Source organism: Ursus maritimus, unplaced genomic scaffold, assembly GCF_017311325.1.
Source record: "Ursus maritimus isolate PB19 unplaced genomic scaffold, ASM1731132v1 scaffold_9, whole genome shotgun sequence".
Lineage (NCBI taxonomy): Eukaryota > Metazoa > Chordata > Mammalia > Carnivora > Ursidae > Ursus > Ursus maritimus.
The window spans coordinates 17,256,374-17,272,034 of NW_024427107.1; the positions used below are offsets into that span (position 1 = coordinate 17,256,374).

Sequence of the window (15,661 nt, forward strand, 5' to 3'; positions counted from 1 at the left end):
AGATTTTTTAAATAAATGGATCTAAATTTTGTTATTGGGTTCTTTGAGTGCAAATACCCCTAAAGTTCTGGAACTTCGGTTTTCCTTTTTAAATCAGTCTTTCATTCTTATATTGAACTTTTTATAGAGGTAAAATCTAAAGCCAAACACCAATCTCATTCCCTTGGGATTTAGTGAAGAAGTCTTATGAAGGAAAACCATCAGCCAGTGGTGCTTACATATCTTACAGGTAGTGATAAGATCTTGGGAAATGCAGTTTTCTTGGCAAACCGTATTTGTCAATTTTTGAAAAGCAGAAACTGTTGTGTATTTTACAGATAGCAAATCAACTTAAGTCAATTATAAAATGCTACCACCATGGGGTGCCTGGGTGGCTCAGTCGGTTAAGTGTCTGCCTTTGGCTCAGGTCATGATCTCTGGGTCTTGGGATCGAGCCCTGCCAACAGGCTCCATGCTCAGCGGGGAGGCTGCTCCTGCCTCCCCCCTCCCTACTCATTCTCTCTCTCCCTCAAATAAATAAAATATTTTTAAAAAACAATAAAATAAAATAAAATGCTACCATCATTTTTACTATCCTCAAATCCAAAGTTCCTTCTAGACAAATGTACAATGTTTGGTAGTTATTCTATCTGTCTTTATACTAACTATACAAAATCTTAATGCTGTATCTTCTATGTTCATTTGTAAAACAAAACAATGGATTTCTTTTTTTAAGATTTTATTTATTTATTTATTCAACAGAGACAGAGACAGCCAGCGAGAGAGGGAACACAAGCAGGGGGAGTGGGAGAGGAAGAAGCAGGCTCCTAGTGGAGGAGCCTGATATGGGGCTTGATCCCGTAACTCTGGGATCACGCCCTGAGCCGAAGGCAGACGCTTAACCGCTGTGCCACCCAGGCGCCCCAAAACAATGGATTTTTATATAGGATTCTGACTAAAACTGAGGCATATGTATACACGATTTTATCTATGATTAAGAAATTTTCAAAATTAAATTTTCTCTTCTAGTACTTCCAAATTAAAATTATAAATCAGTAAAAATGAATCATGTAGAAATAATGTAAGCATTTAAAGGGCCCTTTTCTGCTATTTTATCAAATTACTGGCACATTGAACTTCCTAGACAAAAATACTCAAAATAACTATGATCACAGCAGGATTAAAGATTGAATCATCCCTAACAATTTCCGCTACCAAAAAGGGGCAACTGAGAAACATTTAGAAAGTAAATCTAAGTCAATTCACCATCAAAAAAATGAAAAAAAAATGCTTACAAAAATGTTTTACTGAACAAAGTAGTTATGCTTTGAGGGAACATAAAGGTATTACTTTCATGCCTTTAACCTTCTGGCCCCTGACTGCAGAGAAAAAAAGTCTCCCTGTAAGTTCACTTTTGTTATTGAAATACTTCTCAATAGGTGCTACAAAAATATAATTGTTGATTGTTATAATTGTCCTGTGCCTCATTTTGGTTTTTCTTACGGAATGTTCTTCACTACCTCTCGAAAGGTAGCTAAGATAGAAACACAGAAGTGGGGAAGAAATATTTAGAAAACAAGCAGAAGGAGCACTATCATGCCATGGAGTAAAGAGCTATTTGGGGCCAGATCATGACCATCCAAGACCAAGAATTGTTAGGTAGAGAAGGGACTTTATGAGAAGAGTGATTTTGCTAGATTGGTAGAAGACAAATCCTCTGGACTGACCTGAAGAGAGGATTGGAAGGGAAAGAACTGTAAGGACAATCCTAGAATAGCTTCTTGGGTATCAGGCAGGGTCACAAGCTGAGTAATTTAAGAAAGATCAACAAAGGAAATATTATGAAGATGTGAGCATGATTTAAGGAAACTCACAAAGAGTAGTGACACAACAGCAAGAGCCATACCAACCTCTAGGCCTGCAGGAACCAGGAGAGCAATTAGAGGAGCTAAGAGAGTGTGTGTGGCTAGACGGAAAGAGCTGCCTGATTGAAGCTACAGCCTTTTAGAGGAACCAGCCAACCGATGGCAATCTGCAGAGGGCTAGGGGCATACATGCTCTCACCTTAAACTCTTTATGCCCTCTCATCTTCTGTCATTGCCTCCTGCTAACCACATCTAGCTGGAAGCCAGGGGCAAATAGCAGAGTAGAGAGAGGATCTGGAGAAGTTGATGGAAGAGACCCAGTCTAAGGATAAGGTAGTGGTAGTAGGAATGAAAAGGATACAGTACAAGAACAAATTTAACAGAACTTTTAGACTGATTGGATTTGGAGTTGAGAAAAGTCAAGGATGACATCATAGTTTCAGGCCTGAGTAACCAGACTAGAATGATGATAACATCAACTGAGAATGTTTTACTAACCATTGTATTCCCAAAGTCCAGCACAGTACCTTGAGCATGAAAGGCCTTCCATAAACTTTTGTTGGGGTAAAAAAAAATGTGGATGGTTGGATAATGGAAGAAACAAATTTTCAGGAAGATTATATGTAATGTAGTCTTAGACATACTGACTTTAGAGTACTGTGGAAGAGCCCACCAAGTGGTTGGAGATTTCAGTCTGGAGCTCTGCAAAGGGAAGGAATTAAGAATGTACCTCTAAGAATTATCTGCACAAAAGTGGCAGCTGATACAATGAGAGTGGATGAAATGGCATAGAAAGCAGGTATAAAGAGAAAAGCAGAGTCTGATGACCAAATTTGGGATCTGTCTGTATTATAGGACAAAAGAAGGTAGGGAAACCAACAAAGAGAAAAGACAAAGGAAAAAAAACAAAAAACAAAAGATGTACAATCATTTGCTATACTGTTAAAATACAATCATATATATTTGCACATCTTTCGTAGGCTTTCTTTTTCTTGACGCTGCAAAATGTTGCCTAACAAAGATGATACAAACACAAGATGGAGACCACCACTCACCTACTTGCCTAAGATTTTTTTTAAGCCACAAATCCCAATCTTACTAATCTTGTTCACCTTGAATCTAACAGCCAACATGAACCCTTTTATGAATTTAGAAAAGTCTATTTAGTAGATTTATTCGTTCTAACAACTATGTATTGAATACCTATTATATATCCAGAATTATCATTGGCAAAGTGATATTAAAAATCAGTGAGACTAAAAATAAGAAAATTAAAATTGACTTGGACTGTAAAAAACCAATCCGCCAGCATAAAACAATTAGAGTTTCAGCAATCAGAAAGAACGAGTTCTCAACATTTGCTACAACATGGACGGCACTGGAGGAAATAATGCTAAGTGAAATAAGTCAAGCAGAGAAAGACAACTATCATATGATTTCTCTCATCTATGGAACATAAGAACTAGAATGATCAGTAGGGGAAGAAAGGGATAAAGAAAGGGGGGGTAATCAGAAGGGGGAATGAAACATGAGAGACTATGGACTATGAGAAACAAACTGAGGGCTACAGAGGGGAGGGGGGTGGGGGAATGGGATAGGCCGGTGATGGGTAGTAAGGAGGGCACATATTGCATGGTGCACTGGGTGTTATACACAACTAATGAATCATCGAGCCTTACATCGAAAACCGGGGATGTACTGTATGGTGACTAACATAATATAATAAAAAATCATTATAAACAAAAAAACAATTAGAGTTCATTTAAGAACTGACATGATTCAAACCAAATAGCAGTGAGAACTCACTGTTTACCGTTTAACACCTGTTGACATTTCCTCCTTTTTTTCCCTAACTCTAAAGATTGAAAGAGGAGCTAAAACCTACAAACATGTCCTTCCTATAGAAAGCCCAATCATGCCATATTGTAGATTTCTCTTAACCTTTCCTTCTTCCCTACTGTTCCACACAGTCTCGATATTCTTTGTGTCTAATGTCTGGAATATGGCAATCATTCAAACGTTTGTTGAATGAAATGAATGAATGAATGAATGAATGAATGAATCAGAAGCTAAGCCAAGCCCAGAACAGCCATATCAATGTCTGTAACACTCCCCTATGGCAAAACACAAAACCTTTTAAGGGTCGAAGCTAGGTTCAAGGCAGTACCTAATATGGCCTTTGACCTAGCCTTGACCCCCCAATATGGGTGGTATTAAAGACTTGGTGCTGAGTGTTAAGACAAGGGCAGAAAAACCCCTGCAAATCCTAAAATGTTTTCTGTTTGTTTACAGCAGCTCTATTCATAACTGCCACCTAAAATGCTTTTAGAAAAGAGGAAGAAAGAAGATTGTAGCACACTAACACACAATGTGCTCACTATATGTGTGATAAGTGAATGAACAAAGGGAAGCTGAGGAAAGAGAGTGAGCTCCAGAAACCAAACTCAGGGGGCAGGTACAGTAGATGGGACTGTGCCTAATGCCCTCCCTAGCTGAAACTCAACTGAATCTATTTCCTAAGGGCTATTATATCCATTTCCATGGGTAATTTTCCAGCATAACCCCCTCTTGACTACTCCCAACTTCCCATTAAAAAACCAAACCAAACCTGTAAGCCACACAATCAGCCGTGTGCCTCCCAAACTTGATGTACATACTCATCACCCAGAGATCTTATTAAAAGTGAAGGTTCTGAATCATTACATCTGGGTTGAGGCCAGAGACTCTACAATTCTAACTTCTCAGGTGATGCTATGCTGCTGATCTACAGACCACACATTTTGTGTCTCAAGGGCCTGAAAGACATTGCAGAGAATATACCTGTCATCTTAAAGCGAGGGTTAAGATAATTCCTGCTCCCGCATTTCTTAGTTGTATAACCTTAGACAAGTCGTTTTACTTCTCTGAGCCTCCTTCTGTGGAATATGGTGATTAGTAAATCGCTTACTTATATTTATTGAGTTCTTACTATATACCAGGAACTAATGTTCCATTTTTTCAACTTATGAATTGGACTTAGGTTACTAACAACCTGTCCAAAGTAGGTACCGTAAACCTAGATGTGATTCTAGGTAGTTTGACCCAAGAACCTGGTGTATAATCACTGTATAAGATTATAGGGCTATTATAGAACGATTGGAAAGGTTAATAATTAGTATTTCGCTAACATTTGTTAAGTGCTCATATGTTCCACACCGAGCTCCCTCAGAGGCATATTAACTCATTTATCCTTATAATAGCCCTAAGAGGTAGGTACTATTACCACCGACCTCATCTTACAGGTTTTAAAATAGGCCCAAATACCCAAAGGTCCAACAGCAGTCAGCATTGGAACTCAGGCAGCTTCACTGCAGAGCCCAGCGCTCTTTTGCCACAAGCCAGGAGAGGATTCGATCCAGAGGCTCTGGGCTACCAGACCTCAGCTCGCCGGGGTGGGCGCATCCCCGTGCCCACTTAGGGCAGTCTAACTGCCAGCCCTGTTCGCTCGCAAAGCAAACCAAATCTTCCACAACTAGCTTTATGTGCATCTGGGGGAAATGTCTTTATCGGTCGACACCCAGGAACCCCATGAACGGGTCCAGGCTCTGGTAAAAATAAAATTTATGTAGTCCCAGAAAGCGGAGAAGCGAAACATCTTGTGAACTGATTTACACTGCAATTGTTAACTGTCGCTCCGGGACCCCCTCAAACCGCGGCGCCCAAAATCTGCACCACCCCCTTCCGCCGGTGCATCCTGGGAGACACAGTCCCAATTGGGTCCTGGAATTTGTAGTCTAGGTTCCTGGCGCTAGCACCGCCTACCTCCCGGCTCTCTCGAAAAGCCGCTGGTAATCCCATTTGCTCTCCAACACTGCTCTCTGCCGGCTTTTTCTCGGGTTGCCGGGACTGTGAGTCTGTTCCGGCTGCTCCGGAAGCGAAGCTTTCTCTTCCGGAACGAGCTTCTCGGCAACCGCACGTGGTTGCGTTGCCCCGGCTTGAGCCCGTCTTGGCAGAAACGTAATTTGAACTGTCTCCCCGGAGCGAGTGAGCCCAGGGAGAGCCATGGAGGGCCAGAGTGTGGAGGAACTGCTGGCAAAGGCGGAGCGGGACGAGGCAGAGAAGCTGCAGCGCATTACGGTGCACAAGGAGCTGGAGCTGGAGTTCGACCTAGGTAACCTGCTGGCCTCAGACCGGAACCCCCCGACGGGGCTGCGGCGCGCGGGACCCACGCCGGAGGCTGAGCTGCAGGCCCTGGCGCGGGACAACACTCAGCTGCTCATCAACCAGCTGTGGCAGCTGCCCACGGAGCGCGTGGAGGAGGCGCTGGTGGCACGGCTGCCGGAACCCACCACTCGCCTGCCGCGCGAGAAGCCCGTGCCCCAGCCGCGGCCGCTTACACGCTGGCAGCAGTTCGCGCGCCTCAAGGGCATCCGTCCCAAGAAGAAGACTAATCTGGTGTGGGACGAGGTGAGTGGCCAGTGGCGACGCAGGTGGGGCTACCAGCGCGCCCGCGATGACACCAAGGAATGGTTGATCGAGGTACCCGGTGGTGCCGACCCCTTAGAGGACCAGTTCGCCAAGCGGATCCAGGCTAAGAAGGAACGGGTGGCCAAGAATGAGTTGAACCGGCTGCGTAACCTGGCTCGCGCGCACAAGATGCAGCTGCCCAGCGCGGCTGGCATGCACCCTACGGGACACCAGAGTAAGGAAGAATTGGGCCGCGCCATGCAGGTGGCCAAGGTCTCCACCGCCTCTGTGGGGCGTTTCCAGGAGCGCTTGCCCAAGGAGAAGGCTCCCCGGGGCTCCGGCAAGAAGAGGAAGTTTCAGCCCCTTTTCGGGGACTTTGCAGCAGAGAAAAAGAGCCAGTTGGAGCTGCTGCGGGTGATGAACAGCAAAAAGCCTCAGCTGGACGTGACTAGAGCCACCAATAAACAGATGAGGGAGGAGGACCAGGAGGAGGCTGCCAAGAGGAGGAAAATGAGCCAGAAGGGCAAGAGAAAGGGGGGCCGACAGGGTCCTGGGGGCAAAAGGAAAGGTGCCCCGCCCAGCCAGGGAGGGAAGAGGAAAGGGGCCTTCGGAGGCAAGATGAATTCTGGACCGCCTCGCTTGGGCGGGAAGAGGAAAGGAGGACACCACCAAGGAGGAAAGAGAAGGAAATAATTTTCACCCTCGAACCCTTCTGTAAACCAAGAACTATACTAAATGTTAAGTTTTAGTTAACGAGGGGGGTGGGGAGGGATGTTGCAGCAGGTGGCCGCAGCCTTCACTGAGATTGAGCTTGAAGGATAGACTGCCCTCCCCCCAAGATAGTATGTAAATGTTGGACTCTTCAAATTAATGTTTTTCCCACAACCCAGAATTTGGCTGGAGATTAAAGGATGTATTTGAGGACATAAGAATCCGGGAAAGAATTTGGTGGAAACTGGGAATGAGTTCTGTTTTTTAAACAGACATCTTTTTTTCTTTTAACTTTGGATATATTGTGAGGGAGAAATCAACTTTTTTATAACAAGGGAGTGTATCAAATGGGAACGGAAAGATTACATTTTCAAAACTGGATTTATAAGTAACTCTTACAAAGGTTATTTAATAAAAGTGTGTATCTTAGGTTACTTTTGACATTTTGGTTATTGGTAGAAATTCTAAGTAAAGCCAGGGGATACCTGGTTCAGATTATTTTAATTTACTTTCTAAAAAACATAAAGCGGGCAATTTATGGTGATTTCAGTGATAACAAAAGAAATATGAGTTTTTCTAATAAGTATCAGATATAATATTGAAAGTGCAGTACAACTGGTGTCTCTTTGAAAAAAGATTCTATGCTTTTTAATACTGTGAAAACGCTGATTTGCTGTAAATTGTAAATTGGGCTTCACTAAATAATGGTAATAATCCTCATTAATCCAGGAAATACTTAAAACTTTCTCAACATTTATGTCCCCAGTTTTTTTTAAACTTCAGGTAGGGTCTGTTTTGAGAAGAGAGAAACCCACCAAACCTTTACTGGAACACTTATCTTTGACTCTTTCGTCAAACTGACCTTAACTGGTTCGATTAGGAGGTCAAATGTTCATAGCTTTTATGGGTCTCTTTCCCTAATTGATCTCAGTAACTTGTCTTTATAAAAATGAATTATTTCCTGAAGAGGATTCATAGTAGACTAGAATCCAGAGGAGCCTTTTTGCTGCTGTTACAGCCCCATGAGCCACTCTACTCTGGTTTTTGATCTGACAGTTGATAGGAAATTAAAGTTGGGAGTTCATTTTGTCTTTTTTCAGTGTTTCCTCATTTTTTAAGTTATCTTTAGAAATCACTGTGGAAGAAAAGATTAATTCTAATTTCATGATATATTACTAAAAACACAGGTGTTCAATTGTCATTGTCTTAGGATACTTTCTGATTAAGTTAAAGTCGAACTTTGCCATCATTGATCAACTCTCCCACTGGGAAGTGGAGCACTTGGCCTATAGTGTAATCATGTAAGGTTTTTAACTACTCATGAAACCATTTAAATGGTTTCTTAATGGTACCTTAACTTCATCAAAAGCTGTTATAGAGCACTTAACACCTTTTTAGTTCTCAAATGTCCAGGGTGTTTTGTTACTGTTTTGTTTTGGGATTTTTCTGTTTTTTTGTTTTTAGACTTGATTTAGCAGTTGGACACAGCACTGGCACTGTAAAAAAAAAAAGAAAAAACCTCGGGCTTTTTGCAAGGTCCTTATTTACTATTAAAACGGTTTAAATGCAATGTCTTAATTTATTTGGAAAATAGGAAGGCAAAGTAGAATTTTAAAGGAATCAGTGGAAAAAGAATGCCCCTGTTTACCTCCCTTTCCCCATATCCCCAATATGTGAAATAAAGGGTTTTAAGTAGAGAGACTTAAGTACCCACGATCCTACAAAGCAGTTACCTTTGGGGCAATTTCAGAGGTGGATGGTGAGACTGCGCTTTAGATTTCTACCCGTGGGAAAATCATACTGATCAAGAGGGCTAACGCTGGGGCAGGAGATTGAGCATAGGGGGTGGGCAGTCTCGGCCCAGTGGGCGGGAGCAGGAGGGCGGTGGCCGGGATTGGCCGGCGGAGGGGGCGGGGGGAGGAGGGGCTACTGGAAGGAAGACTGCACGGCCATGGCTGCAGCCACGCGCGCCCGGGTCGCGCACTTGCTGAGGCAACTGCAGCGAGCAGCGTGAGTGCAGGGCCGGCGGGCGGGCAGGGGACCAGAGGATGCCGCCGTGCCCACGCAGCCCCTCTGGGTGCGACCCGCCGGGCCCCCCGCGGTCTTAGCGTACGTTACTTACAAGAACTCGAGGAAGGGGATACCATTGCGCGTGCCCTCTGCACGTCAGAGCCGTGCGCCAGGTCGGACCGCATTGTAGCGGGGTGCCATGCAACCACGCACAGAGCAGCGAGGCAGGTTGCACCCTGCTTGTTCTACGTTAAGGAAACAGGCCCAGAGAGGACAGTGCCTGGTCCATATCAAGGCAGACATTGGAGGGCGTGGCACAGCGACCAAAACAAATTCATGTATCCAATCAACGCATTTGTATTGGGTGTAAGTTACGTTCCAAAAACTATTCTAGGTGCTGGGGATACAAAGGTGAAAGACTCTGGAGCAGTTTAAACTCTAGCGGGTAATTGGTGAGGGGACAGGGTTTGTGAACGGGCCTGTGAGGAACAGAGAGGACAGGGAGTGCAGAAGAGAAAGATGGATGTGAGAAATCACCGGGAGCTTCACGCCCTGGCGTGTACAGGGAGTCAGGGTATGACATGCCTGACTCCCCGTCCAGAAATGCGAGGTATATAGTAGCCACCTGATAAATATTTGTGCAATGTACAAATGCACAAGTCAGCCTGGGAAAACATGTAAAATTTTGAGCTAACAGGTAGAAATAAGGGGAAAGAAGGGTGACTAGAGAGGAATTTCAGGTAACTGGGAAGAACAGCACTACTGGCAAGAGATGTAGTTCCAGGATCTAAAAGTGGCTAAAATCTGGATCTACCTTCATAGAAGAAAGTGAGGATGGAGAAGATAGACCCTGAATAAGAATATAGCACTTATTAGGCACTTACTATGTGCCAGGCACTGTCCTACATGCTTTACATATACTATTAATTGTAACTGTAATCCTTACAACAACCCTATGCCATACTGTATTATCCTCATGTTACAGATTTTTTAAAAAAGCACGAAGAAAAGGAATCTGTCCAGTGTCACACAGCTAAGCAGATGGCACAACCATAATTTGAACCCAGATAGTCTAGCTTCACGGCCCTTGTTCTCAGTCCTATGCTAAAGAATTTGAATTATGTCCTGTAGATAATGGAAAGTTATGGAAGCAATAGTTCTCACTGTGAAACACTAATACTTTGAATGCCCCATGGCTAAATAAATGGGAAACTGCTCACTACTGTGAGCAGTCAACAGGGTTGCTCTAAGAAGTCAACAGGTTGAAAAAAAAAAGGTTAGCTGTATTTAAACTCTTTGTTCTAATCTGTGTTCTCATAAAATTTTTATAAAGCAACACTATTCATATCTCTTGGAACCAGTGTCATGTAGAACATGTTTTTGGAATGGTTGTATGACAAAGGACATGGCATCAGCTTTCTGGTGGCAGTATACAGTGGAGAAGAAAGACCAAAAGTAAAGGTGCTAAAAGGTGATGGCTTCAGGTACCAAGGGGAGGCTGCTGGTACAAGGGGTAGATGTGAGAAATACTGAGGAGTCCATTAAAATCAGGATTGTGTATCTGATCGGTGAAACAGAAGGAGAAGTTGAAGTTTCTGGCTGGGGTATCAGGTAAACATTGGGGCCATTTACCAAGATGGGGACTCTAAGAGCATTAGCTTTAAGAGGAAGATGATAACTTACCTGAGGAACTTCAAATTGGACACACCTCAGGTACATCCAGGTGAAGAAGACCTTCAGCAGGTAATAGACTATATTGTTCTGGAGCTCAGGAGTGAGTTGGAACTCACCCACGTGTATAGAGGACAGCTGAAACTGTGGGTGTGGAAGCAAAGGCCTTAGCAAACTGTGAACCTAGAAGAGTTGAGAATGAGGTCCCCAGGAGCAGCAATGTGTTAAAGCAGGAGTGGCAAAATGGGGCTTATTTTTTAAATAGGGTATGCATTTAAAAAGTTGGAGATTTCAGATAAAAATGTTGGAAAATTGGGAAATGGCATCATTGGGCCCACATTTCACCTGGAAGGTCTGCCAGGGCTGAGGTGAAGTGGTGGCCACCTCCTCTGAACAGGGCAAGCATCCCAGCTTCCTGAGAGACCCTGGCATAGAGCCCGCCATTCATTCTGCACAGCAGCTACACAGCCAGCCAGCAGCTCTGACCTTTCATTTACATTATCTACCAGCCTCCTTAGGGACTTGGATTTGCAAATGATTTGCACTTTGAATGGAGGGAAAGGAGCCAGTATTAAAGGACAGGAACATGGTCAGAGAAGTAGGAGAAAGCCCAGGAGGGAAGAACTGCACAATCACTGCAGATTTGCAGTGTTCTCATTCATGGGGTACAGCAAGAAACAAAACAACCTGATATCCCTGGTGTGTAAGTGTGTAGGTATATTACATGTTGATAGGTATTAAAGAGAAAGTAAAGGAGGATGGGTCGTTGGAGGAGGGGATGCAATTTTAGAGAAGATGGACAGAGAAGACCTCACTGTATTAGTTTCTTATTGCTGCTGTAACAAATTACCATGAACTTGGTGGCTTAGAACAACACACATTTATTCTCTTACAGTTCTGAGGTCCAAAATCAGTTTTATTGGGTCAAAATCAAGGTGTAAGAGGGCCATACTCCCTTCAGAGGTTCTAGAGGAGAATCCATTATCTTGCTCTTTCCAGCTTCTAGAGCTGCACTTTTTGCAACAGTAGACCATAGCTCCTTCCTCCATCTTCACAGCCAGCAATGTAGCCACTTGCTTCAGTGGTCACATTGCCTTTCTTTATGTCAAATCTCCTTCTGCCTGTCTTGTATAAGGATGCCTCTGATTATATTTAGGGCCCACCCAGATAATCCAGGATAATCTTTCCATCACAAAATCTTTAATTTAATCACATCTGTAGAGTCCCTTTTGCTGTACAATGTTCACAGGTTCCAGGTATTAGAACCTGAATATCTTCAGAATCTCAGCCAACCACACTCACTGAGAAGGTAACTTACAGAAAGACCCATGGAAGGAAGGAGTGAGCTGTGTGGCTCTCTGGGAAGGTACTGAGAGATGGAGAATACAAGCATGGTTTTAGAACATGGTGACTGAAGCAGAGTGAGTGAGGGGAAGATGAGGTCAGAGATGTTGGGGGCCAGAGGGGGGCAGCCAAGGATGAGTTTGGCCTAAACAACTGGAAGGATGAAGTTGCCATTTAACTGGGGTGGGGAAGAGGCTTTAAGGGAAGACCAGGAGCTGAGTCTTAGGCAGGAGCTGAAATGCCTAATAAACATTCAAGTGGAGATGTTGGAGGAGGCAGCTGAATCGAGTTTAAGCAAGACATATAAACCAGAAGGATAAAGGTGCAAACCATCAGCACAGAAGGCACTCAAGACCATGAGATAATAAGGTGAGGTCACTCAGGGAGTGAGAGTAGAAAAAAAGAGAAGGATCCACAGGCCCAACCCTGGGACCCTCCAGCATTCAGAGTCAACAGCATGAAAAGAAACTAGGCCAGGAGCAGCCTGGAAGCCAAGGGAAGAAAGTGTTTCCAGGGAGAAAGGAGTGGATAGGAGGATGCTGCTGACAGGCTGGGCAAGATGAGGACTGAACTGAGAACTGAGTGGTATATTAGCAAGGTAAAGGGCATTAGTGACCTGGCAAGCTGTTAGTGGAGTCATAGGGCAAAGATCAGTGGGAGGGGACCCAGAGAGAAAGCAGAGAAACGAGAGAGCAGGTACAGTCAGCTAAGGACAGGAACAGTGGTGGGGGCAGCATCAGCAGAGAGAAGAAGGACAAGAGAAGGTTGTTGTTAATATAAAAAGGGAAAAACAATATTTTATGCTGGTGGATAAGATCTACTGGGAGGGAAACTTTGATGATACAGGACAGAAAGATGATACAGTGATGTCCTTGAGTAAATGAGGGGAGGTTGAGATTTAGTGCACAGGAGAGGGGCTGACCTTTCCTGAAAGCTTGGCCAGTTTATCCTGCCCAGTGATACTGGGAGGAAGGCCAGAATAATCAGGCCAGAGCCAGAGATTGGGTAAATGTGACCTTTGCTCTACCCGTGGTTTCTTCAGCTTCTCAGGAGGAGTAGAGAAGCCCATCAGTGGTTTCAGGCTATCATAAGGTGGGGGAACCCACAGTCTGTTCTCCCTACCCCTGCTCGGTTCTGTGTCTTGGCACACCAGGAAAGAGAGAAAAAGCTCAGAGGATTTTAAACATTAAACATCTACATTTATTTATTTATTCATTTACTCATTCCTTCAATCAATATTCTTTCAATCAGTGTTAGTTTGTGCCTGTTATACAATGCTAGCCATTGCGGATAAAGTTGTGATAAAGGGTAGATCTAGTTTTGCCACCATGAAATTTACAATCTAGAGGCAGACACAAACGAGAGTGGTACCAACAATACAGCGTGATAATAGTTCTAGTGGAGAGGGAGGCATGGTACAGACCACAGAGGGAGAGTGCCTGAGGCCTCCAGCCTTAGGGAAGACTGCCCAGGGGAAGTGACATTTGAACTGACACTAGAAAGGACACTAATTACCTGGAAGAAGAGGGAGAAACATGTTCCACGCAGAGGAAATAACAAGGACAAAGTTCCGGAGGCAAGGAAGAGAATGTTTGGCCCATTCAAGGAAAAGAACAAATTTTCCAGGAGCTCCAGAGATGGAGGGAGATGAGGGACCAGGCTAGAGAGATTAGCTGGGCCAGTGAGGCAGGGCCAGGTCTGAACTTTATCCAAAGAGTCATGGGAGGGAGTGGGGGGGGCCATCATTGGAAATTAGCCCCTAACCAGTGTGTGGCAAAAGTGGAGCCAAGAGAAGCCTGTTAGGGACTCTAGTTATCCAGACGAGAGATGACACTGAAACCAGGGATTAGCAGAGGACCCACAAGAAGTGGGTGGATTTGGGTAGAAAAATATTGGGGGGACTTGATGAGTGGTTTGCTATGAAAGGTAAGGGGTGAGCCCAGGATAGTACCCAGTATTTAAGGAATGAGCAAAGTGGAAAAGGAGCTTGAGAAAGAATAATTAGAGGAAGCCCAGGTGAGTAGGGAGTCCTAGAAGCCAAGGAAAGCATTTCACCCCTCCAAGGAGGGGGTGGCCCAGTGTTCATTGCTAGGAGAGCAAGGTGCAAGGGGGTGGGGAGTCTGAGAAGTAGGGATACAGCAGGAAAGCTGGGAATTGTTGAGACAGCAGCCAGATTTCAGAAAGCCAAGCAATGTGTGGGAGGCAAGAAAATGGAGCCAGCAGACCTAGGCCAGGAGGGGAGACCCAGAGAGGGTGAGCAAGTCAGAGGGGACAAGAGGGTGAGACTTTGAAGCATGAAACTCTTAAATAAAATGACAAAGATCAAGTGAGGGGGGGAAGACTAGGAAACACAGAACAGATGAAGGCCCCAGGAAGGCAAGACAGGATGGGATTCAAACCACAAGAAGTAGAAATGATTAATCAAGGCGGCCTCAGAACCTTAAAAATATAAAAAGAAGGGGGAGGGCTGTACTAAAGCATGTGCTCCCACAGTCCTGGGCATGGGAAAGTTTTGAGTCTGGACATTTTCTTCCCCTTGCCTCCACTTTCTTGTCCTTGGATGGTGTAAAGCGGGGAAAGTTCACCAAAGAAAGTCCACCTGTGAAGGACAACGCCTTGGCCTTGCCTGCTGTGTTTTCCCTGGGCAGGCTGTGAGAATGGTTCACGCCCGTGGGATGCTCCCGGGACTCTCAACACTTGGCATGTTCGGCCGTGTCCAGGAGGTGGCAGCCTTGACTCATGGTGGCGCTCACACCCGCTTCCCGGGTCCGCTTTGACTTAAATCTGTTTTTGAAGTCTTGACCACCCCTGAATTCAACACTTTTCCTTCCTTCTCCACCTCCCCCCTCAGATGTTTTCGCTCCAAATTGGAAGGGGGGATGGGGAGGTTATGCACTCACGTATCTACTGGGACCCCACTAGGTCAAGAAATAGAAACATGTAACCCTTCTGCGACGCTCAAACGCATAGGGAACAGGAGAAAGGGGCTGTGTGCAGGAAACGGGAGGCGACTGGACTGGGACGGGAAACAGAGCCAAAGGTAGAGAAGTGGACTGGGAACTGAGAAGAGGAGGGATTAGGGAGGAGAGGGTGACGGGCAAGAGCGCACTTCAGGCCACTGGGGAGGTGGGGGAGGGGGGGATAAGGCTGCTGGCACTGGGGAGGGGACCAGCACGTGAAGGAGCCGGAGGGGCTGGAGGGTCCACGGGGCTGGGCCGAGAAAGGATGGAGGTGCAGGGAGGTGCAAGGTGACCAGTAAGGCCTGCAGGCCCAGTGAGGGCTTCTCAGAGGTTCGGGCCCAGAGTCTGTTTCAAGAAAATTAAACACCTTGAAGACAATTGGAAAATACAAGTTCCCTGGGTGGGGGTAATGGGAGGGGAGGTGCATTGAGTAGTTAACCTTGGGTCAATCTGGTCAAAGCTAACCTGATAAGAGACCTGGGACCTCATAGAGCACTGAGACCCCATCCCAAACTTCCTTGTATCCCCAGAGGGCTTATCTCAGCTTTCCGCAGACATTTATTGAGCACCAATTGAATAATTCCTGAAAGAATGATTGTGCAACACTGGAAAGACTCTGGGTGGACTTTTTGTCCATGATGATTTCTGGGTTTTCCTATGTAGCATTTGCCAATA

General features: G+C 44.9%; 2 protein-coding genes across 3 annotated transcripts in view; both read left to right on the forward strand.

The window, feature by feature from the left end:
- The first annotated feature begins 5,758 nt into the window (after nt 1-5,758).
- Nucleotides 5,759-7,435, forward strand: RRS1 (ribosome biogenesis regulator 1 homolog). The gene has a single exon (XM_040626043.1). It carries the CDS (start codon nt 5,886-5,888, stop codon nt 6,981-6,983), a length of 1,098 nt encoding a protein of 365 aa, XP_040481977.1. The 5' UTR covers nt 5,759-5,885; the 3' UTR covers nt 6,984-7,435.
- A 1,503-nt stretch (nt 7,436-8,938) lies between these two features.
- ADHFE1 (alcohol dehydrogenase iron containing 1) overlaps nt 8,939-15,661 on the forward strand; it is a 33,317-nt gene continuing 26,594 nt past the window's right edge. For both annotated transcript variants that reach the window (XM_008706771.2, XM_040626099.1), the window contains exon 1: nt 8,939-9,011. In XM_008706771.2, the coding sequence (XP_008704993.2) occupies nt 8,953-9,011 (59 nt within the window). In that variant the 5' untranslated portion in view covers nt 8,939-8,952. The remainder of the gene's footprint in view (nt 9,012-15,661) is intronic.

Bases quoted from the DNA above. Each gene is read 5' to 3' on its own strand.
- RRS1 (XM_040626043.1), top strand. From the start codon at position 5,886: ATGGAGGGCCAGAGTGTGGAGGAACTGCTGGCAAAGGCGGAGCGGGAC.